A 22720-nucleotide genomic window follows, 5' to 3' on the forward strand; every position below is an offset into this window, starting at 1 on the left:
CTTGTTGTTGCTGGGATCGATGTGCTGGTTGTTGCTGGGGTCGATGTACTAGTTGTTGCTGGGGTTGATGTGCTGGTTGTTGCTGGGGTTGATGTACTGGTTGTTGCGGGGTTTGATGTGCTGATTGTTGCTGGGGTTGATGTGCTGGTTGTTGCTGGGGTCGATGTGCTGGTTGTTGCTGGGGTTGATGTACTGGTTGTTGCTGGGGTTGATGTGCTAGTTGTTGCTGGGTTTGATGGGCTGGTTGTTGCTGGGGTTGATGTACTGGTTGTTGCTGGGGTTGATGTGCTAGTTGTTGCTGGGTTTGATGTGCTGGTTGTTGCTGGGGTTGATGTACTGGTTGTTGCTGGGGTTGATGTGCTGTTTGCTCTTGGGATCGATGTGCTGTTTGCTGCTGGAGTCAGTGTGCTGGCTCCTGCTGGCGTCGATGTACTGACTGCTGCTGGGGTTGATGTGCTGATTGTTGCTGGTGTTGATTTGCTGGTTGCTGCTGGGGTCGATGTACAGGTTGTTGCTGGGGTCGATGTACTGGTTGTTGCTGGGGTTGATGTACTGGTTGTTGCTGGGGTAGATGTACTGGTTGTTGCTGGCGTTGATATGCTGGTTGTTGCTGTGGTTGATGTACTGGTTGTTGCTGGGGGTGATGTACTGGTTGTTCCTGGGGGTGATGTCCTGGTTGTTGCTGGGATCGATGTACTGGTTGTTGCTGGAGTTGATTTACTGGTTGTTGCTGGGATTGATGTACTTGTTGTTGCTGGGATCGATGTGCTGGTTGTTGCTGGGGTCGATGTACTAGTTGTTGCTGGGGTTGATGTGCTGGTTGTTGCTGGGGTTGATGTACTGGTTGTTGCGGGGTTTGATGTGCTGATTGTTGCTGGGGTTGATGTGCTGGTTGTTGCTGGGGTCGATGTGCTGGTTGTTGCTGGGGTTGATGTACTGGTTGTTGCTGGGGTTGATGTGCTAGTTGTTGCTGGGTTTGATGTGCTGGTTGTTGCTGGGGTTGATGTACTGGTTGTTGCTGGGGTTGATGTGCTGTTTGCTCTTGGGATCGATGTGCTGTTTGCTGCTGGAGTCAGTGTGCTGGCTCCTGCTGGCGTCGATGTACTGACTGCTGCTGGGGTTGATGTGCTGATTGTTGCTGGTGTTGATTTACTGGTTGCTGCTGGGGTCGATGTACTGGTTGGTGCTGGGGTCGATGTATTGGTTGTTGCTGGGGTTGATGTGCTGGTTGCTGCTGGGGTCGATGTACAGGTTGTTGCTGGGGTCGATGTACTGGTTGTTGCTGGGGTCGATGTACTGGTTGTTGCTGGGTTCGATGTACGGGTTGTTGCTGGGATTGATGTGCTGGTTGCTGCTGGGGTTGATGTGCTTGTTGTGGCTGGGGTTGATGTACTGGTTGTTGCTGGGGTTGATGTGCTGTTTGCTGCTGGGGTTGATGTACTGGTTGTTGCTGGGGTTGATGTACTGGTTGTTGCTGGGGTTGATGTGCTGGTTGTTACTGAGGTTGATGTGCTGGTTGTTGCTGGGGTTGATGTGCTGATTGTTGCTGGGGTCGATGTACTGGTTGTTGCTGGGGTTGATGTCCTGGTTGTTGCTGGTGTTGATGTACTGGTTGTTGCTGGGGTTGATGTCCTGGTTGTTGCGGGTGTTGATGTACTGGTTGTTGCTGGTGTTGATGTACTGGTTGTTGCTGGTGTTGATGTACTGGTTGTTGCTGGGGTTGATGTGCTGGTTGTTGCTGGGGTTGATGTACTGGTTGTTGCTGGGGATGATGTACTGGTTGTTGCTGGGATCTTTGTGCTGGTTGTTGCTGGGGTTGATGTACTAGTTGTTGCTGGGGTTGATGTGCTAGTTGTTGCTGGGTTTGATGTGCTGGTTGTTGCTGGGGTTGATGTACTGGTTGTTGCTGGGGTTGATGTGCTGTTTGCTCTTGGGATCGATGTGCTGTTTGCTGCTGGAGTCAGTGTGCTGGCTCCTGCTGGCGTCGATGTACTGACTGCTGCTGGGGTTGATGTGCTGATTGTTGCTGGTGTTGATTTGCTGGTTGCTGCTGGGGTCGATGTACAGGTTGTTGCTGGGGTCGATGTACTGGTTGGTGCTGGGGTCGATGTACTGGTTGTTGCTGGGGTTGATGTGCTGGTTGCTGCTGGGGTCGATGTACAGGTTGTTGCTGGGGTCGATGTACTGGTTGTTGCTGGGGTCGATGTACTGGTTGTTGCTGGGTTCGATGTACGGGTTGTTGCTGGGATTGATGTGCTGGTTGCTGCTGGGGTTGATGTGCTTGTTGTGGCTGGGGTTGATGTACTGGTTGTTGCTGGGGTTGATGTGCTGTTTGCTGCTGGGGTTGATGTACTGGTTGTTGCTGGGGTTGATGTACTGGTTGTTGCTGGGGTTGATGTGCTGGTTGTTACTGAGGTTGATGTGCTGATTGTTGCTGGGGTTGATGTGCTGGTTGTTGCTGGGGTTGATGTGCTGGTTGTTGCTGGGGTTGATGTACTGGTTGTTGCTGGGGTTGATGTGTTAGTTGTTGCTGGGGTTGATTTGCTGGTTGTTGCTGGGGTCGATGTGCTGGTTGTTGCTGGGGTTGATGTGCTCGTTGTTGCTGGGGTTGATGTGCTCGTTGTTGCTGGCATCAATGTACTGGTTGTTGCTGCAGTTGATGTACTGGTTGTTGCTGGGGTTGATGTGCTGGTTGTTGCTGGGGTTGATGTGCTTGTTGTTGCTGGTGTTGATTTGCTGGTTGTTGCTGGGATCAATGTACTGGTTGTTGCTGGGGTTGATGTGCTGGTTATTGCTGGTGTCGATATACTGGTTGTTGCTGTGATCGATGTACTGGTTGTTGCTGGGGTCGATGTACTGGTTGTTGCTGGGGTTGATGTGCTGGTTGTTGCTGGGGTTGATGTGCTGGTGGTTGCTGGGGTCGATGTGCTGGTGGTTGCTGGGGTTGATGTGCTTGTTGTTGCTGGGGTTGATGTACTGGTTGTTGCTGGGGTTGATGTACTGGTTGCTGCGGTCGGTGAGCTGGTTGTTGCTGGGGTTGATGTACTGGTTGTTGCTGGGGGCGATGTGCTGGTTGTTCCTGTGGTTGATGTACTGGTTGTTGCTGGGGGTGATGTACTGGTTGTTGCTGGGTTTGATGTGCTGGTTGTTACTGGGGGTGATGTACTGGTTGCTGCTGGGGTTGATGTACTGGTTGCTGCTGCGGTTGATGTGCTGGTTGTTGCTGGGGTTGATGTAATTGTTGTTGCTGGGATCGATGTACTGGTTGTTGATGTGGATGATGTACTGGTTGTTGCTGGGGTCGATGTACTGGTTGTTGCTGGGGTTGATGTGCTGGTTGTTGCTGGGCTTGATGTACTGGTTGCTGCTGGGGTTGATGTGCTGGTTGTTGCTGGGGTTGATGTAATTGTTGTTGCTGGGATCGATGTACTGGTTGTTGATGTGGATGATGTACTGGTTGTTGCTGGGGTCGATGTACTGGTTGTTGCTGGGGTTGATGTGCTGGTTGTTGCTGGGGTTGATGTACTGGTTGTTGCTGGGGTCTATGTGCTGGTTGCTGCTGGGATCGATGTACTGGTTGTTGCTGTGGATGATGTACTGGTTGTTGTTGGGGGTGATGTACAGGTTGTTGCTGGGGGTGATGTAGTGGTTGTTGCTGGTGTCGATGTCATGGTTGTTGCTGGGGTCGATGTGCTGATTATTGCTGGGGTCGATGTACTGGTTGCTGCTGGTGTCGATGTGCTGGTTGCTGCTGGGGTCGATGTGCTGATTGTTGCTGGGGTCGATGTACTGGTTGTTGCTTGATTTGATGCACTGGTTGTTGCTGGTGTTGATGTGCTGGTTGTTGCTGGGCTTGATGTACTGGTTGCTGCTGGGGTTGATGTGCTGGTTGTTGCTGGGGTTGATGTAATTGTTGTTGCTGGGATCGATGTACTGGTTGTTGATGTGGATGATGTACTGGTTGTTGCTGGGGTCGATGTACTGGTTGTTGCTGGGGTTGATGTGCTGGTTGTTGCTGGGGTTGATGTACTGTTTGTTGCTGGGTTTGATGTGCTGATTGTTGCTGGGGTTGATGTGCTGGTTGTTGCTGGTGTTGACATCCTGGTTTTTGCTCGGGTTGATGTGCTGGTTGTTACTGAGGTTGATGTGCTGGTTGTTGCTGGGGTTGATGTGCTGGTTGTTACTGGGGGTGATGTACTGGTTGTTGCTGGGGTTGATGTACTGGTTGTTGCTGGGGTTGATGTGCTGGTTGCTGCTGGGGTTGATATGCTGGTCGCTGCTGGAGTTGATTTGCTGGTTGTTGCTGGGGTTGATGTACTGGTTGTTGCTGGTGTCGATGTGCTGATTGTTGCTGGGTTCGATGTACTGGTTGTTGCTTGATTTGATGCACTGGTTGTTGGTGGTGTTGATGTCCTGGTTGTTGCTGGGGTTGATGTGCTGGTTGCTGCTGGGGTTGATATGCTGATTGCTGCTGGGGTCGATGTACTGGTTGTTGCTGGGGTCGATGTACTGGTTGTTGCTGGGGTAGATGTACTGGTTGTTGCTGGCGTTGATATGCTGGTTGTTGCTGTGGTTGATGTACTGGTTGTTGCTGGGGGTGATGTACTGGTTGTTCCTGGGGGTGATGTCCTGGTTGTTGCTGGGATCGATGTACTGGTTGTTGCTGGAGTTGATTTACTGGTTGTTGCTGGGATTGATGTACTTGTTGTTGCTGGAATCGATGTGCTGGTTGTTGCTGGGGTCGATGTACTAGTTGTTGCTGGGGTTGATGTGCTGGTTGTTGCTGGGGTTGATGTACTGGTTGTTGCGGGGTTTGATGTGCTGATTGTTGCTGGGGTTGATGTGCTGGTTGTTGCTGGGGTCGATGTGCTGGTTGTTGCTGGGGTTGATGTACTGGTTGTTGCTGGGGTTGATGTGCTAGTTGTTGCTGGGTTTGATGTGCTGGTTGTTGCTGGGGTTGATGTACTGGTTGTTGCTGGGGTTGATGTGCTGTTTGCTCTTGGGATCGATGTGCTGTTTGCTGCTGGAGTCAGTGTGCTGGCTCCTGCTGGCGTCGATGTACTGACTGCTGCTGGGGTTGATGTGCTGATTGTTGCTGGTGTTGATTTACTGGTTGCTGCTGGGGTCGATGTACTGGTTGGTGCTGGGGTCGATGTATTGGTTGTTGCTGGGGTTGATGTGCTGGTTGCTGCTGGGGTCGATGTACAGGTTGTTGCTGGGGTCGATGTACTGGTTGTTGCTGGGGTCGATGTACTGGTTGTTGCTGGGTTCGATGTACGGGTTGTTGCTGGGATTGATGTGCTGGTTGCTGCTGGGGTTGATGTGCTTGTTGTGGCTGGGGTTGATGTACTGGTTGTTGCTGGGGTTGATGTGCTGTTTGCTGCTGGGGTTGATGTACTGGTTGTTGCTGGGGTTGATGTACTGGTTGTTGCTGGGGTTGATGTGCTGGTTGTTACTGAGGTTGATGTGCTGGTTGTTGCTGGGGTTGATGTGCTGATTGTTGCTGGGGTCGATGTACTGGTTGTTGCTGGGGTTGATGTCCTGGTTGTTGCTGGTGTTGATGTACTGGTTGTTGCTGGGGTTGATGTCCTGGTTGTTGCGGGTGTTGATGTACTGGTTGTTGCTGGTGTTGATGTACTGGTTGTTGCTGGTGTTGATGTACTGGTTGTTGCTGGGGTTGATGTGCTGGTTGTTGCTGGGGTTGATGTACTGGTTGTTGCTGGGGATGATGTACTGGTTGTTGCTGGGATCTTTGTGCTGGTTGTTGCTGGGGTTGATGTACTAGTTGTTGCTGGGGTTGATGTGCTAGTTGTTGCTGGGTTTGATGTGCTGGTTGTTGCTGGGGTTGATGTACTGGTTGTTGCTGGGGTTGATGTGCTGTTTGCTCTTGGGATCGATGTGCTGTTTGCTGCTGGAGTCAGTGTGCTGGCTCCTGCTGGCGTCGATGTACTGACTGCTGCTGGGGTTGATGTGCTGATTGTTGCTGGTGTTGATTTGCTGGTTGCTGCTGGGGTCGATGTACAGGTTGTTGCTGGGGTCGATGTACTGGTTGGTGCTGGGGTCGATGTACTGGTTGTTGCTGGGGTTGATGTGCTGGTTGCTGCTGGGGTCGATGTACAGGTTGTTGCTGGGGTCGATGTACTGGTTGTTGCTGGGGTCGATGTACTGGTTGTTGCTGGGTTCAATGTACGGGTTGTTGCTGGGATTGATGTGCTGGTTGCTGCTGGGGTTGATGTGCTTGTTGTGGCTGGGGTTGATGTACTGGTTGTTGCTGGGGTTGATGTGCTGTTTGCTGCTGGGGTTGATGTACTGGTTGTTGCTGGGGTTGATGTACTGGTTGTTGCTGGGGTTGATGTGCTGGTTGTTACTGAGGTTGATGTGCTGATTGTTGCTGGGGTTGATGTGCTGGTTGTTGCTGGGGTTGATGTGCTGGTTGTTGCTGGGGTTGATGTACTGGTTGTTGCTGGGGTTGATGTGTTAGTTGTTGCTGGGGTTGATTTGCTGGTTGTTGCTGGGGTCGATGTGCTGGTTGTTGCTGGGGTTGATGTGCTCGTTGTTGCTGGGGTTGATGTGCTCGTTGTTGCTGGCATCAATGTACTGGTTGTTGCTGCAGTTGATGTACTGGTTGTTGCTGGGGTTGATGTGCTGGTTGTTGCTGGGGTTGATGTGCTTGTTGTTGCTGGTGTTGATTTGCTGGTTGTTGCTGGGATCAATGTACTGGTTGTTGCTGGGGTTGATGTGCTGGTTATTGCTGGTGTCGATATACTGGTTGTTGCTGTGATCGATGTACTGGTTGTTGCTGGGGTCGATGTACTGGTTGTTGCTGGGGTTGATGTGCTGGTTGTTGCTGGTGTCGATGTACTGGTTGTTGCTGGGGTTGATGTGCTGGTGGTTGCTGGGGTCGATGTGCTGGTGGTTGCTGGGGTTGATGTGCTTGTTGTTGCTGGGGTTGATGTACTGGTTGTTGCTGGGGTTGATGTACTGGTTGCTGCGGTCGGTGAGCTGGTTGTTGCTGGGGTTGATGTACTGGTTGTTGCTGGGGGCGATGTGCTGGTTGTTCCTGTGGTTGATGTACTGGTTGTTGCTGGGGGTGATGTACTGGTTGTTGCTGGGTTTGATGTGCTGGTTGTTACTGGGGGTGATGTACTGGTTGCTGCTGGGGTTGATGTACTGGTTGCTGCTGCGGTTGATGTGCTGGTTGTTGCTGGGGTTGATGTAATTGTTGTTGCTGGGATCGATGTACTGGTTGTTGATGTGGATGATGTACTGGTTGTTGCTGGGGTCGATGTACTGGTTGTTGCTGGGGTTGATGTGCTGGTTGTTGCTGGGCTTGATGTACTGGTTGCTGCTGGGGTTGATGTGCTGGTTGTTGCTGGGGTTGATGTAATTGTTGTTGCTGGGATCGATGTACTGGTTGTTGATGTGGATGATGTACTGGTTGTTGCTGGGGTCGATGTACTGGTTGTTGCTGGGGTTGATGTGCTGGTTGTTGCTGGGGTTGATGTACTGGTTGTTGCTGGGGTCTATGTGCTGGTTGCTGCTGGGATCGATGTACTGGTTGTTGCTGTGGATGATGTACTGGTTGTTGTTGGGGGTGATGTACAGGTTGTTGCTGGGGGTGATGTAGTGGTTGTTGCTGGTGTCGATGTCATGGTTGTTGCTGGGGTCGATGTGCTGATTATTGCTGGGGTCGATGTACTGGTTGCTGCTGGTGTCGATGTGCTGGTTGCTGCTGGGGTCGATGTGCTGATTGTTGCTGGGGTCGATGTACTGGTTGTTGCTTGATTTGATGCACTGGTTGTTGCTGGTGTTGATGTGCTGGTTGTTGCTGGGCTTGATGTACTGGTTGCTGCTGGGGTTGATGTGCTGGTTGTTGCTGGGGTTGATGTAATTGTTGTTGCTGGGATCGATGTACTGGTTGTTGATGTGGATGATGTACTGGTTGTTGCTGGGGTCGATGTACTGGTTGTTGCTGGGGTTGATGTGCTGGTTGTTGCTGGGGTTGATGTACTGTTTGTTGCTGGGTTTGATGTGCTGATTGTTGCTGGGGTTGATGTGCTGGTTGTTGCTGGTGTTGACATCCTGGTTTTTGCTCGGGTTGATGTGCTGGTTGTTACTGAGGTTGATGTGCTGGTTGTTGCTGGGGTTGATGTGCTGGTTGTTACTGGGGGTGATGTACTGGTTGTTGCTGGGGTTGATGTACTGGTTGTTGCTGGGGTTGATGTGCTGGTTGCTGCTGGGGTTGATATGCTGGTCGCTGCTGGAGTTGATTTGCTGGTTGTTGCTGGGGTTGATGTACTGGTTGTTGCTGGTGTCGATGTGCTGATTGTTGCTGGGTTCGATGTACTGGTTGTTGCTTGATTTGATGCACTGGTTGTTGGTGGTGTTGATGTCCTGGTTGTTGCTGGGGTTGATGTGCTGGTTGCTGCTGGGGTTGATATGCTGATTGCTGCTGGGGTCGATGTACTGGTTGTTGCTGGGGATGATGTACTGGTTGTAGCTGGGTTTGATGTACTGGTCGTTGTTTGGATCGATGTACTGGTTGTTGCTGGGGTTGATGTACTGGTTGTTGCTGGGGTAGATGTACTGGTTGTTGCTGGCGTTGATATGCTGGTTGTTGCTGTGGTTGATGTACTGGTTGTTGCTGGGGGTGATGTACTGGTTGTTCCTGGGGGTGATGTCCTGGTTGTTGCTGGGATCGATGTACTGGTTGTTGCTGGAGTTGATTTACTGGTTGTTGCTGGGATTGATGTACTTGTTGTTGCTGGGATCGATGTGCTGGTTGTTGCTGGGGTCGATGTACTAGTTGTTGCTGGGGTTGATGTGCTGGTTGTTGCTGGGGTTGATGTACTGGTTGTTGCGGGGTTTGATGTGCTGATTGTTGCTGGGGTTGATGTGCTGGTTGTTGCTGGGGTCGATGTGCTGGTTGTTGCTGGGGTTGATGTACTGGTTGTTGCTGGGGTTGATGTGCTAGTTGTTGCTGGGTTTGATGTGCTGGTTGTTGCTGGGGTTGATGTACTGGTTGTTGCTGGGGTTGATGTGCTGTTTGCTCTTGGGATCGATGTGCTGTTTGCTGCTGGAGTCAGTGTGCTGGCTCCTGCTGGCGTCGATGTACTGACTGCTGCTGGGGTTGATGTGCTGATTGTTGCTGGTGTTGATTTGCTGGTTGCTGCTGGGGTCGATGTACAGGTTGTTGCTGGGGTCGATGTACTGGTTGTTGCTGGGGTTGATGTACTGGTTGTTGCTGGGGTAGATGTACTGGTTGTTGCTGGCGTTGATATGCTGGTTGTTGCTGTGGTTGATGTACTGGTTGTTCCTGGGGGTGATGTCCTGGTTGTTGCTGGGATCGATGTACTGGTTGTTGCTGGAGTTGATTTACTGGTTGTTGCTGGGATTGATGTACTTGTTGTTGCTGGGATCGATGTGCTGGTTGTTGCTGGGGTCGATGTACTAGTTGTTGCTGGGGTTGATGTGCTGGTTGTTGCTGGGGTTGATGTACTGGTTGTTGCGGGGTTTGATGTGCTGATTGTTGCTGGGGTTGATGTGCTGGTTGTTGCTGGGGTCGATGTGCTGGTTGTTGCTGGGGTTGATGTACTGGTTGTTGCTGGGGTTGATGTGCTAGTTGTTGCTGGGTTTGATGGGCTGGTTGTTGCTGGGGTTGATGTACTGGTTGTTGCTGGGGTTGATGTGCTAGTTGTTGCTGGGTTTGATGTGCTGGTTGTTGCTGGGGTTGATGTACTGGTTGTTGCTGGGGTTGATGTGCTGTTTGCTCTTGGGATCGATGTGCTGTTTGCTGCTGGAGTCAGTGTGCTGGCTCCTGCTGGCGTCGATGTACTGACTGCTGCTGGGGTTGATGTGCTGATTGTTGCTGGTGTTGATTTGCTGGTTGCTGCTGGGGTCGATGTACAGGTTGTTGCTGGGGTCGATGTACTGGTTGTTGCTGGGGTTGATGTACTGGTTGTTGCTGGGGTAGATGTACTGGTTGTTGCTGGCGTTGATATGCTGGTTGTTGCTGTGGTTGATGTACTGGTTGTTGCTGGGGGTGATGTACTGGTTGTTCCTGGGGGTGATGTCCTGGTTGTTGCTGGGATCGATGTACTGGTTGTTGCTGGAGTTGATTTACTGGTTGTTGCTGGGATTGATGTACTTGTTGTTGCTGGGATCGATGTGCTGGTTGTTGCTGGGGTCGATGTACTAGTTGTTGCTGGGGTTGATGTGCTGGTTGTTGCTGGGGTTGATGTACTGGTTGTTGCGGGGTTTGATGTGCTGATTGTTGCTGGGGTTGATGTGCTGGTTGTTGCTGGGGTCGATGTGCTGGTTGTTGCTGGGGTTGATGTACTGGTTGTTGCTGGGGTTGATGTGCTAGTTGTTGCTGGGTTTGATGTGCTGGTTGTTGCTGGGGTTGATGTACTGGTTGTTGCTGGGGTTGATGTGCTGTTTGCTCTTGGGATCGATGTGCTGTTTGCTGCTGGAGTCAGTGTGCTGGCTCCTGCTGGCGTCGATGTACTGACTGCTGCTGGGGTTGATGTGCTGATTGTTGCTGGTGTTGATTTACTGGTTGCTGCTGGGGTCGATGTACTGGTTGGTGCTGGGGTCGATGTATTGGTTGTTGCTGGGGTTGATGTGCTGGTTGCTGCTGGGGTCGATGTACAGGTTGTTGCTGGGGTCGATGTACTGGTTGTTGCTGGGGTCGATGTACTGGTTGTTGCTGGGTTCGATGTACGGGTTGTTGCTGGGATTGATGTGCTGGTTGCTGCTGGGGTTGATGTGCTTGTTGTGGCTGGGGTTGATGTACTGGTTGTTGCTGGGGTTGATGTGCTGTTTGCTGCTGGGGTTGATGTACTGGTTGTTGCTGGGGTTGATGTACTGGTTGTTGCTGGGGTTGATGTGCTGGTTGTTACTGAGGTTGATGTGCTGGTTGTTGCTGGGGTTGATGTGCTGATTGTTGCTGGGGTCGATGTACTGGTTGTTGCTGGGGTTGATGTCCTGGTTGTTGCTGGTGTTGATGTACTGGTTGTTGCTGGGGTTGATGTCCTGGTTGTTGCGGGTGTTGATGTACTGGTTGTTGCTGGTGTTGATGTACTGGTTGTTGCTGGTGTTGATGTACTGGTTGTTGCTGGGGTTGATGTGCTGGTTGTTGCTGGGGTTGATGTACTGGTTGTTGCTGGGGATGATGTACTGGTTGTTGCTGGGATCTTTGTGCTGGTTGTTGCTGGGGTTGATGTACTAGTTGTTGCTGGGGTTGATGTGCTAGTTGTTGCTGGGTTTGATGTGCTGGTTGTTGCTGGGGTTGATGTACTGGTTGTTGCTGGGGTTGATGTGCTGTTTGCTCTTGGGATCGATGTGCTGTTTGCTGCTGGAGTCAGTGTGCTGGCTCCTGCTGGCGTCGATGTACTGACTGCTGCTGGGGTTGATGTGCTGATTGTTGCTGGTGTTGATTTGCTGGTTGCTGCTGGGGTCGATGTACAGGTTGTTGCTGGGGTCGATGTACTGGTTGGTGCTGGGGTCGATGTACTGGTTGTTGCTGGGGTTGATGTGCTGGTTGCTGCTGGGGTCGATGTACAGGTTGTTGCTGGGGTCGATGTACTGGTTGTTGCTGGGGTCGATGTACTGGTTGTTGCTGGGTTCGATGTACGGGTTGTTGCTGGGATTGATGTGCTGGTTGCTGCTGGGGTTGATGTGCTTGTTGTGGCTGGGGTTGATGTACTGGTTGTTGCTGGGGTTGATGTGCTGTTTGCTGCTGGGGTTGATGTACTGGTTGTTGCTGGGGTTGATGTACTGGTTGTTGCTGGGGTTGATGTGCTGGTTGTTACTGAGGTTGATGTGCTGATTGTTGCTGGGGTTGATGTGCTGGTTGTTGCTGGGGTTGATGTGCTGGTTGTTGCTGGGGTTGATGTACTGGTTGTTGCTGGGGTTGATGTGTTAGTTGTTGCTGGGGTTGATTTGCTGGTTGTTGCTGGGGTCGATGTGCTGGTTGTTGCTGGGGTTGATGTGCTCGTTGTTGCTGGGGTTGATGTGCTCGTTGTTGCTGGCATCAATGTACTGGTTGTTGCTGCAGTTGATGTACTGGTTGTTGCTGGGGTTGATGTGCTGGTTGTTGCTGGGGTTGATGTGCTTGTTGTTGCTGGTGTTGATTTGCTGGTTGTTGCTGGGATCAATGTACTGGTTGTTGCTGGGGTTGATGTGCTGGTTATTGCTGGTGTCGATATACTGGTTGTTGCTGTGATCGATGTACTGGTTGTTGCTGGGGTCGATGTACTGGTTGTTGCTGGGGTTGATGTGCTGGTTGTTGCTGGGGTTGATGTGCTGGTGGTTGCTGGGGTCGATGTGCTGGTGGTTGCTGGGGTTGATGTGCTTGTTGTTGCTGGGGTTGATGTACTGGTTGTTGCTGGGGTTGATGTACTGGTTGCTGCGGTCGGTGAGCTGGTTGTTGCTGGGGTTGATGTACTGGTTGTTGCTGGGGGCGATGTGCTGGTTGTTCCTGTGGTTGATGTACTGGTTGTTGCTGGGGGTGATGTACTGGTTGTTGCTGGGTTTGATGTGCTGGTTGTTACTGGGGGTGATGTACTGGTTGCTGCTGGGGTTGATGTACTGGTTGCTGCTGCGGTTGATGTGCTGGTTGTTGCTGGGGTTGATGTAATTGTTGTTGCTGGGATCGATGTACTGGTTGTTGATGTGGATGATGTACTGGTTGTTGCTGGGGTCGATGTACTGGTTGTTGCTGGGGTTGATGTGCTGGTTGTTGCTGGGCTTGATGTACTGGTTGCTGCTGGGGTTGATGTGCTGGTTGTTGCTGGGGTTGATGTAATTGTTGTTGCTGGGATCGATGTACTGGTTGTTGATGTGGATGATGTACTGGTTGTTGCTGGGGTCGATGTACTGGTTGTTGCTGGGGTTGATGTGCTGGTTGTTGCTGGGGTTGATGTACTGGTTGTTGCTGGGGTCTATGTGCTGGTTGCTGCTGGGATCGATGTACTGGTTGTTGCTGTGGATGATGTACTGGTTGTTGTTGGGGGTGATGTACAGGTTGTTGCTGGGGGTGATGTAGTGGTTGTTGCTGGTGTCGATGTCATGGTTGTTGCTGGGGTCGATGTGCTGATTATTGCTGGGGTCGATGTACTGGTTGCTGCTGGTGTCGATGTGCTGGTTGCTGCTGGGGTCGATGTGCTGATTGTTGCTGGGGTCGATGTACTGGTTGTTGCTTGATTTGATGCACTGGTTGTTGCTGGTGTTGATGTGCTGGTTGTTGCTGGGCTTGATGTACTGGTTGCTGCTGGGGTTGATGTGCTGGTTGTTGCTGGGGTTGATGTAATTGTTGTTGCTGGGATCGATGTACTGGTTGTTGATGTGGATGATGTACTGGTTGTTGCTGGGGTCGATGTACTGGTTGTTGCTGGGGTTGATGTGCTGGTTGTTGCTGGGGTTGATGTACTGTTTGTTGCTGGGTTTGATGTGCTGATTGTTGCTGGGGTTGATGTGCTGGTTGTTGCTGGTGTTGACATCCTGGTTTTTGCTCGGGTTGATGTGCTGGTTGTTACTGAGGTTGATGTGCTGGTTGTTGCTGGGGTTGATGTGCTGGTTGTTACTGGGGGTGATGTACTGGTTGTTGCTGGGGTTGATGTACTGGTTGTTGCTGGGGTTGATGTGCTGGTTGCTGCTGGGGTTGATATGCTGGTCGCTGCTGGAGTTGATTTGCTGGTTGTTGCTGGGGTTGATGTACTGGTTGTTGCTGGTGTCGATGTGCTGATTGTTGCTGGGTTCGATGTACTGGTTGTTGCTTGATTTGATGCACTGGTTGTTGGTGGTGTTGATGTCCTGGTTGTTGCTGGGGTTGATGTGCTGGTTGCTGCTGGGGTTGATATGCTGATTGCTGCTGGGGTCGATGTACTGGTTGTTGCTGGGGATGATGTACTGGTTGTAGCTGGGTTTGATGTACTGGTCGTTGTTTGGATCGATGTACTGGTTGTTGCTGGGGTTGATGTACTGGTTGTTGCTGGGGTAGATGTACTGGTTGTTGCTGGCGTTGATATGCTGGTTGTTGCTGTGGTTGATGTACTGGTTGTTGCTGGGGGTGATGTACTGGTTGTTCCTGGGGGTGATGTCCTGGTTGTTGCTGGGATCGATGTACTGGTTGTTGCTGGAGTTGATTTACTGGTTGTTGCTGGGATTGATGTACTTGTTGTTGCTGGGATCGATGTGCTGGTTGTTGCTGGGGTCGATGTACTAGTTGTTGCTGGGGTTGATGTGCTGGTTGTTGCTGGGGTTGATGTACTGGTTGTTGCGGGGTTTGATGTGCTGATTGTTGCTGGGGTTGATGTGCTGGTTGTTGCTGGGGTCGATGTGCTGGTTGTTGCTGGGGTTGATGTACTGGTTGTTGCTGGGGTTGATGTGCTAGTTGTTGCTGGGTTTGATGTGCTGGTTGTTGCTGGGGTTGATGTACTGGTTGTTGCTGGGGTTGATGTGCTGTTTGCTCTTGGGATCGATGTGCTGTTTGCTGCTGGAGTCAGTGTGCTGGCTCCTGCTGGCGTCGATGTACTGACTGCTGCTGGGGTTGATGTGCTGATTGTTGCTGGTGTTGATTTGCTGGTTGCTGCTGGGGTCGATGTACAGGTTGTTGCTGGGGTCGATGTACTGGTTGTTGCTGGGGTTGATGTACTGGTTGTTGCTGGGGTCGATGTGCTGGTTGTTGCTGGGGTTGATGTACTGGTTGTTGCTGGGGTTGATGTGCTGGTTGTTGCTGGGGTCGATGTGCTGGTTGTTGCTGGGGTTGATGTACTGGTTGTTGCTGGGGTTGATGTGCTAGTTGTTGCTGGGTTTGATGTGCTGGTTGTTGCTGGGGTTGATGTACTGGTTGTTGCTGGGGTTGATGTGCTGTTTGCTCTTGGGATCGATGTGCTGTTTGCTGCTGGAGTCAGTGTGCTGGCTCCTGCTGGCGTCGATGTACTGACTGCTGCTGGGGTTGATGTGCTGATTGTTGCTGGTGTTGATTTACTGGTTGCTGCTGGGGTCGATGTACTGGTTGGTGCTGGGGTCGATGTATTGGTTGTTGCTGGGGTTGATGTGCTGGTTGCTGCTGGGGTCGATGTACAGGTTGTTGCTGGGGTCGATGTACTGGTTGTTGCTGGGGTCGATGTACTGGTTGTTGCTGGGTTCGATGTACGGGTTGTTGCTGGGATTGATGTGCTGGTTGCTGCTGGGGTTGATGTGCTTGTTGTGGCTGGGGTTGATGTACTGGTTGTTGCTGGGGTTGATGTGCTGTTTGCTGCTGGGGTTGATGTACTGGTTGTTGCTGGGGTTGATGTACTGGTTGTTGCTGGGGTTGATGTGCTGGTTGTTACTGAGGTTGATGTGCTGGTTGTTGCTGGGGTTGATGTGCTGATTGTTGCTGGGGTCGATGTACTGGTTGTTGCTGGGGTTGATGTCCTGGTTGTTGCTGGTGTTGATGTACTGGTTGTTGCTGGGGTTGATGTCCTGGTTGTTGCGGGTGTTGATGTACTGGTTGTTGCTGGTGTTGATGTACTGGTTGTTGCTGGTGTTGATGTACTGGTTGTTGCTGGGGTTGATGTGCTGGTTGTTGCTGGGGTTGATGTACTGGTTGTTGCTGGGGATGATGTACTGGTTGTTGCTGGGATCTTTGTGCTGGTTGTTGCTGGGGTTGATGTACTAGTTGTTGCTGGGGTTGATGTGCTAGTTGTTGCTGGGTTTGATGTGCTGGTTGTTGCTGGGGTTGATGTACTGGTTGTTGCTGGGGTTGATGTGCTGTTTGCTCTTGGGATCGATGTGCTGTTTGCTGCTGGAGTCAGTGTGCTGGCTCCTGCTGGCGTCGATGTACTGACTGCTGCTGGGGTTGATGTGCTGATTGTTGCTGGTGTTGATTTGCTGGTTGCTGCTGGGGTCGATGTACAGGTTGTTGCTGGGGTCGATGTACTGGTTGGTGCTGGGGTCGATGTACTGGTTGTTGCTGGGGTTGATGTGCTGGTTGCTGCTGGGGTCGATGTACAGGTTGTTGCTGGGGTCGATGTACTGGTTGTTGCTGGGGTCGATGTACTGGTTGTTGCTGGGTTCAATGTACGGGTTGTTGCTGGGATTGATGTGCTGGTTGCTGCTGGGGTTGATGTGCTTGTTGTGGCTGGGGTTGATGTACTGGTTGTTGCTGGGGTTGATGTGCTGTTTGCTGCTGGGGTTGATGTACTGGTTGTTGCTGGGGTTGATGTACTGGTTGTTGCTGGGGTTGATGTGCTGGTTGTTACTGAGGTTGATGTGCTGATTGTTGCTGGGGTTGATGTGCTGGTTGTTGCTGGGGTTGATGTGCTGGTTGTTGCTGGGGTTGATGTACTGGTTGTTGCTGGGGTTGATGTGTTAGTTGTTGCTGGGGTTGATTTGCTGGTTGTTGCTGGGGTCGATGTGCTGGTTGTTGCTGGGGTTGATGTGCTCGTTGTTGCTGGGGTTGATGTGCTCGTTGTTGCTGGCATCAATGTACTGGTTGTTGCTGCAGTTGATGTACTGGTTGTTGCTGGGGTTGATGTGCTGGTTGTTGCTGGGGTTGATGTGCTTGTTGTTGCTGGTGTTGATTTGCTGGTTGTTGCTGGGATCAATGTACTGGTTGTTGCTGGGGTTGATGTGCTGGTTATTGCTGGTGTCGATATACTGGTTGTTGCTGTGATCGATGTACTGGTTGTTGCTGGGGTCGATGTACTGGTTGTTGCTGGGGTTGATGTGCTGGTTGTTGCTGGTGTCGATGTACTGGTTGTTGCTGGGGTTGATGTGCTGGTGGTTGCTGGGGTCGATGTGCTGGTGGTTGCTGGGGTTGATGTGCTTGTTGTTGCTGGGGTTGATGTACTGGTTGTTGCTGGGGTTGATGTACTGGTTGCTGCGGTCGGTGAGCTGGTTGTTGCTGGGGTTGATGTACTGGTTGTTGCTGGGGGCGATGTGCTGGTTGTTCCTGTGGTTGATGTACTGGTTGTTGCTGGGGGTGATGTACTGGTTGTTGCTGGGTTTGATGTGCTGGTTGTTACTGGGGGTGATGTACTGGTTGCTGCTGGGGTTGATGTACTGGTTGCTGCTGCGGTTGATGTGCTGGTTGTTGCTGGGGTTGATGTAATTGTTGTTGCTGGGATCGATGTACTGGTTGTTGATGTGGATGATGTACTGGTTGTTGCTGGGGTCGATGTACTGGTTGTTGCTGGGGTTGATGTGCTGGTTGTTGCTGGGCTTGATGTACTGGTTGCTGCTGGGGTTGATGTGCTGGTTGTTGCTGGGGTTGATGTAATTGTTGTTGCTGGGATCGATGTACTGGTTGTTGATGTGGATGATGTACTGGTTGTTGCTGGGGTCGATGTACTGGTTGTTGCTGGGGTTGATGTGCTGGTTGTTGCTGGGGTTGATGTACTGGTTGTTGCTGGGGTCTATGTGCTGGTTGCTGCTGGGATCGATGTACTGGTTGTTGCTGTGGATGATGTACTGGTTGTTGTTGGGGGTGATGTACAGGTTGTTGCTGGGGGTGATGTAGTGGTTGTTGCTGGTGTCGATGTCATGGTTGTTGCTGGGGTCGATGTGCTGATTATTGCTGGGGTCGATGTACTGGTTGCTGCTGGTGTCGATGTGCTGGTTGCTGCTGGGGTCGATGTGCTGATTGTTGCTGGGGTCGATGTACTGGTTGTTGCTTGATTTGATGCACTGGTTGTTGCTGGTGTTGATGTGCTGGTTGTTGCTGGGCTTGATGTACTGGTTGCTGCTGGGGTTGATGTGCTGGTTGTTGCTGGGGTTGATGTAATTGTTGTTGCTGGGATCGATGTACTGGTTGTTGATGTGGATGATGTACTGGTTGTTGCTGGGGTCGATGTACTGGTTGTTGCTGGGGTTGATGTGCTGGTTGTTGCTGGGGTTGATGTACTGTTTGTTGCTGGGTTTGATGTGCTGATTGTTGCTGGGGTTGATGTGCTGGTTGTTGCTGGTGTTGACATCCTGGTTTTTGCTCGGGTTGATGTGCTGGTTGTTACTGAGGTTGATGTGCTGGTTGTTGCTGGGGTTGATGTGCTGGTTGTTACTGGGGGTGATGTACTGGTTGTTGCTGGGGTTGATGTACTGGTTGTTGCTGGGGTTGATGTGCTGGTTGCTGCTGGGGTTGATATGCTGGTCGCTGCTGGAGTTGATTTGCTGGTTGTTGCTGGGGTTGATGTACTGGTTGTTGCTGGTGTCGATGTGCTGATTGTTGCTGGGTTCGATGTACTGGTTGTTGCTTGATTTGATGCACTGGTTGTTGGTGGTGTTGATGTCCTGGTTGTTGCTGGGGTTGATGTGCTGGTTGCTGCTGGGGTTGATATGCTGATTGCTGCTGGGGTCGATGTACTGGTTGTTGCTGGGGATGATGTACTGGTTGTAGCTGGGTTTGATGTACTGGTCGTTGTTTGGATCGATGTACTGGTTGTTGCTGGGGTTGATGTACTGGTTGTTGCTGGGGTAGATGTACTGGTTGTTGCTGGCGTTGATATGCTGGTTGTTGCTGTGGTTGATGTACTGGTTGTTGCTGGGGGTGATGTACTGGTTGTTCCTGGGGGTGATGTCCTGGTTGTTGCTGGGATCGATGTACTGGTTGTTGCTGGAGTTGATTTACTGGTTGTTGCTGGGATTGATGTACTTGTTGTTGCTGGGATCGATGTGCTGGTTGTTGCTGGGGTCGATGTACTAGTTGTTGCTGGGGTTGATGTGCTGGTTGTTGCTGGGGTTGATGTACTGGTTGTTGCGGGGTTTGATGTGCTGATTGTTGCTGGGGTTGATGTGCTGGTTGTTGCTGGGGTCGATGTGCTGGTTGTTGCTGGGGTTGATGTACTGGTTGTTGCTGGGGTTGATGTGCTAGTTGTTGCTGGGTTTGATGTGCTGGTTGTTGCTGGGGTTGATGTACTGGTTGTTGCTGGGGTTGATGTGCTGTTTGCTCTTGGGATCGATGTGCTGTTTGCTGCTGGAGTCAGTGTGCTGGCTCCTGCTGGCGTCGATGTACTGACTGCTGCTGGGGTTGATGTGCTGATTGTTGCTGGTGTTGATTTGCTGGTTGCTGCTGGGGTCGATGTACAGGTTGTTGCTGGGGTCGATGTACTGGTTGTTGCTGGGGTTGATGTACTGGTTGTTGCTGGGGTAGATGTACTGGTTGTTGCTGGCGTTGATATGCTGGTTGTTGCTGTGGTTGATGTACTGGTTGTTCCTGGGGGTGATGTCCTGGTTGTTGCTGGGATCGATGTACTGGTTGTTGCTGGAGTTGATTTACTGGTTGTTGCTGGGATTGATGTACTTGTTGTTGCTGGGATCGATGTGCTGGTTGTTGCTGGGGTCGATGTACTAGTTGTTGCTGGGGTTGATGTGCTGGTTGTTGCTGGGGTTGATGTACTGGTTGTTGCGGGGTTTGATGTGCTGATTGTTGCTGGGGTTGATGTGCTGGTTGTTGCTGGGGTCGATGTGCTGGTTGTTGCTGGGGTTGATGTACTGGTTGTTGCTGGGGTTGATGTGCTAGTTGTTGCTGGGTTTGATGTGCTGGTTGTTGCTGGGGTTGATGTACTGGTTGTTGCTGGGGTTGATGTGCTAGTTGTTGCTGGGTTTGATGTGCTGGTTGTTGCTGGGGTTGATGTACTGGTTGTTGCTGGGGTTGATGTGCTGTTTGCTCTTGGGATCGATGTGCTGTTTGCTGCTGGAGTCAGTGTGCTGGCTCCTGCTGGCGTCGATGTACTGACTGCTGCTGGGGTTGATGTGCTGATTGTTGCTGGTGTTGATTTGCTGGTTGCTGCTGGGGTCGATGTACAGGTTGTTGCTGGGGTCGATGTACTGGTTGTTGCTGGGGTTGATGTACTGGTTGTTGCTGGGGTAGATGTACTGGTTGTTGCTGGCGTTGATATGCTGGTTGTTGCTGTGGTTGATGTACTGGTTGTTGCTGGGGGTGATGTACTGGTTGTTCCTGGGGGTGATGTCCTGGTTGTTGCTGGGATCGATGTACTGGTTGTTGCTGGAGTTGATTTACTGGTTGTTGCTGGGATTGATGTACTTGTTGTTGCTGGGATCGATGTGCTGGTTGTTGCTGGGGTCGATGTACTAGTTGTTGCTGGGGTTGATGTGCTGGTTGTTGCTGGGGTTGATGTACTGGTTGTTGCGGGGTTTGATGTGCTGATTGTTGCTGGGGTTGATGTGCTGGTTGTTGCTGGGGTCGATGTGCTGGTTGTTGCTGGGGTTGATGTACTGGTTGTTGCTGGGGTTGATGTGCTAGTTGTTGCTGGGTTTGATGTGCTGGTTGTTGCTGGGGTTGATGTACTGGTTGTTGCTGGGGTTGATGTGCTGTTTGCTCTTGGGATCGATGTGCTGTTTGCTGCTGGAGTCAGTGTGCTGGCTCCTGCTGGCGTCGATGTACTGACTGCTGCTGGGGTTGATGTGCTGATTGTTGCTGGTGTTGATTTACTGGTTGCTGCTGGGGTCGATGTACTGGTTGGTGCTGGGGTCGATGTATTGGTTGTTGCTGGGGTTGATGTGCTGGTTGCTGCTGGGGTCGATGTACAGGTTGTTGCTGGGGTCGATGTACTGGTTGTTGCTGGGGTCGATGTACTGGTTGTTGCTGGGTTCGATGTACGGGTTGTTGCTGGGATTGATGTGCTGGTTGCTGCTGGGGTTGATGTGCTTGTTGTGGCTGGGGTTGATGTACTGGTTGTTGCTGGGGTTGATGTGCTGTTTGCTGCTGGGGTTGATGTACTGGTTGTTGCTGGGGTTGATGTACTGGTTGTTGCTGGGGTTGATGTGCTGGTTGTTACTGAGGTTGATGTGCTGGTTGTTGCTGGGGTTGATGTGCTGATTGTTGCTGGGGTCGATGTACTGGTTGTTGCTGGGGTTGATGTCCTGGTTGTTGCTGGTGTTGATGTACTGGTTGTTGCTGGGGTTGATGTCCTGGTTGTTGCGGGTGTTGATGTACTGGTTGTTGCTGGTGTTGATGTACTGGTTGTTGCTGGTGTTGATGTACTGGTTGTTGCTGGGGTTGATGTGCTGGTTGTTGCTGGGGTTGATGTACTGGTTGTTGCTGGGGATGATGTACTGGTTGTTGCTGGGATCTTTGTGCTGGTTGTTGCTGGGGTTGATGTACTAGTTGTTGCTGGGGTTGATGTGCTAGTTGTTGCTGGGTTTGATGTGCTGGTTGTTGCTGGGGTTGATGTACTGGTTGTTGCTGGGGTTGATGTGCTGTTTGCTCTTGGGATCGATGTGCTGTTTGCTGCTGGAGTCAGTGTGCTGGCTCCTGCTGGCGTCGATGTACTGACTGCTGCTGGGGTTGATGTGCTGATTGTTGCTGGTGTTGATTTGCTGGTTGCTGCTGGGGTCGATGTACAGGTTGTTGCTGGGGTCGATGTACTGGTTGGTGCTGGGGTCGATGTACTGGTTGTTGCTGGGGTTGATGTGCTGGTTGCTGCTGGGGTCGATGTACAGGTTGTTGCTGGGGTCGATGTACTGGTTGTTGCTGGGGTCGATGTACTGGTTGTTGCTGGGTTCGATGTACGGGTTGTTGCTGGGATTGATGTGCTGGTTGCTGCTGGGGTTGATGTGCTTGTTGTGGCTGGGGTTGATGTACTGGTTGTTGCTGGGGTTGATGTGCTGTTTGCTGCTGGGGTTGATGTACTGGTTGTTGCTGGGGTTGATGTACTGGTTGTTGCTGGGGTTGATGTGCTGGTTGTTACTGAGGTTGATGTGCTGATTGTTGCTGGGGTTGATGTGCTGGTTGTTGCTGGGGTTGATGTGCTGGTTGTTGCTGGGGTTGATGTACTGGTTGTTGCTGGGGTTGATGTGTTAGTTGTTGCTGGGGTTGATTTGCTGGTTGTTGCTGGGGTCGATGTGCTGGTTGTTGCTGGGGTTGATGTGCTCGTTGTTGCTGGGGTTGATGTGCTCGTTGTTGCTGGCATCAATGTACTGGTTGTTGCTGCAGTTGATGTACTGGTTGTTGCTGGGGTTGATGTGCTGGTTGTTGCTGGGGTTGATGTGCTTGTTGTTGCTGGTGTTGATTTGCTGGTTGTTGCTGGGATCAATGTACTGGTTGTTGCTGGGGTTGATGTGCTGGTTATTGCTGGTGTCGATATACTGGTTGTTGCTGTGATCGATGTACTGGTTGTTGCTGGGGTCGATGTACTGGTTGTTGCTGGGGTTGATGTGCTGGTTGTTGCTGGTGTCGATGTACTGGTTGTTGCTGGGGTTGATGTGCTGGTGGTTGCTGGGGTCGATGTGCTGGTGGTTGCTGGGGTTGATGTGCTTGTTGTTGCTGGGGTTGATGTACTGGTTGTTGCTGGGGTTGATGTACTGGTTGCTGCGGTCGGTGAGCTGGTTGTTGCTGGGGTTGATGTACTGGTTGTTGCTGGGGGCGATGTGCTGGTTGTTCCTGTGGTTGATGTACTGGTTGTTGCTGGGGGTGATGTACTGGTTGTTGCTGGGTTTGATGTGCTGGTTGTTACTGGGGGTGATGTACTGGTTGCTGCTGGGGTTGATGTACTGGTTGCTGCTGCGGTTGATGTGCTGGTTGTTGCTGGGGTTGATGTAATTGTTGTTGCTGGGATCGATGTACTGGTTGTTGATGTGGATGATGTACTGGTTGTTGCTGGGGTCGATGTACTGGTTGTTGCTGGGGTTGATGTGCTGGTTGTTGCTGGGCTTGATGTACTGGTTGCTGCTGGGGTTGATGTGCTGGTTGTTGCTGGGGTTGATGTAATTGTTG

At 51.6% G+C, this 22720-nt stretch overlaps 1 protein-coding gene across 1 annotated transcript in view; it reads right to left on the reverse strand.

Moving 5' to 3' along the window:
- LOC140458721 (uncharacterized) overlaps nucleotides 1-21917 on the reverse strand; it is a 44987-nt gene extending 23070 nt beyond the window's left edge. The window contains 9 exon segments of the mRNA XM_072553384.1: nucleotides 3054-3542; nucleotides 12270-12505; nucleotides 12593-13150; nucleotides 16193-16870; nucleotides 17222-17710; nucleotides 19118-19246; nucleotides 20942-21211; nucleotides 21398-21526; nucleotides 21590-21917. Of these exon segments, the coding sequence (XP_072409485.1) occupies nucleotides 3054-3542; nucleotides 12270-12505; nucleotides 12593-13150; nucleotides 16193-16870; nucleotides 17222-17710; nucleotides 19118-19246; nucleotides 20942-21211; nucleotides 21398-21526; nucleotides 21590-21917 (3306 nt within the window).
- Between the last annotated feature and the right edge of the window lie 803 nt (nucleotides 21918-22720).

This window comes from Chiloscyllium punctatum, chromosome 34 (assembly GCF_047496795.1).
Source record: "Chiloscyllium punctatum isolate Juve2018m chromosome 34, sChiPun1.3, whole genome shotgun sequence".
Taxonomy (NCBI): Eukaryota; Metazoa; Chordata; class Chondrichthyes; order Orectolobiformes; family Hemiscylliidae; genus Chiloscyllium; species Chiloscyllium punctatum.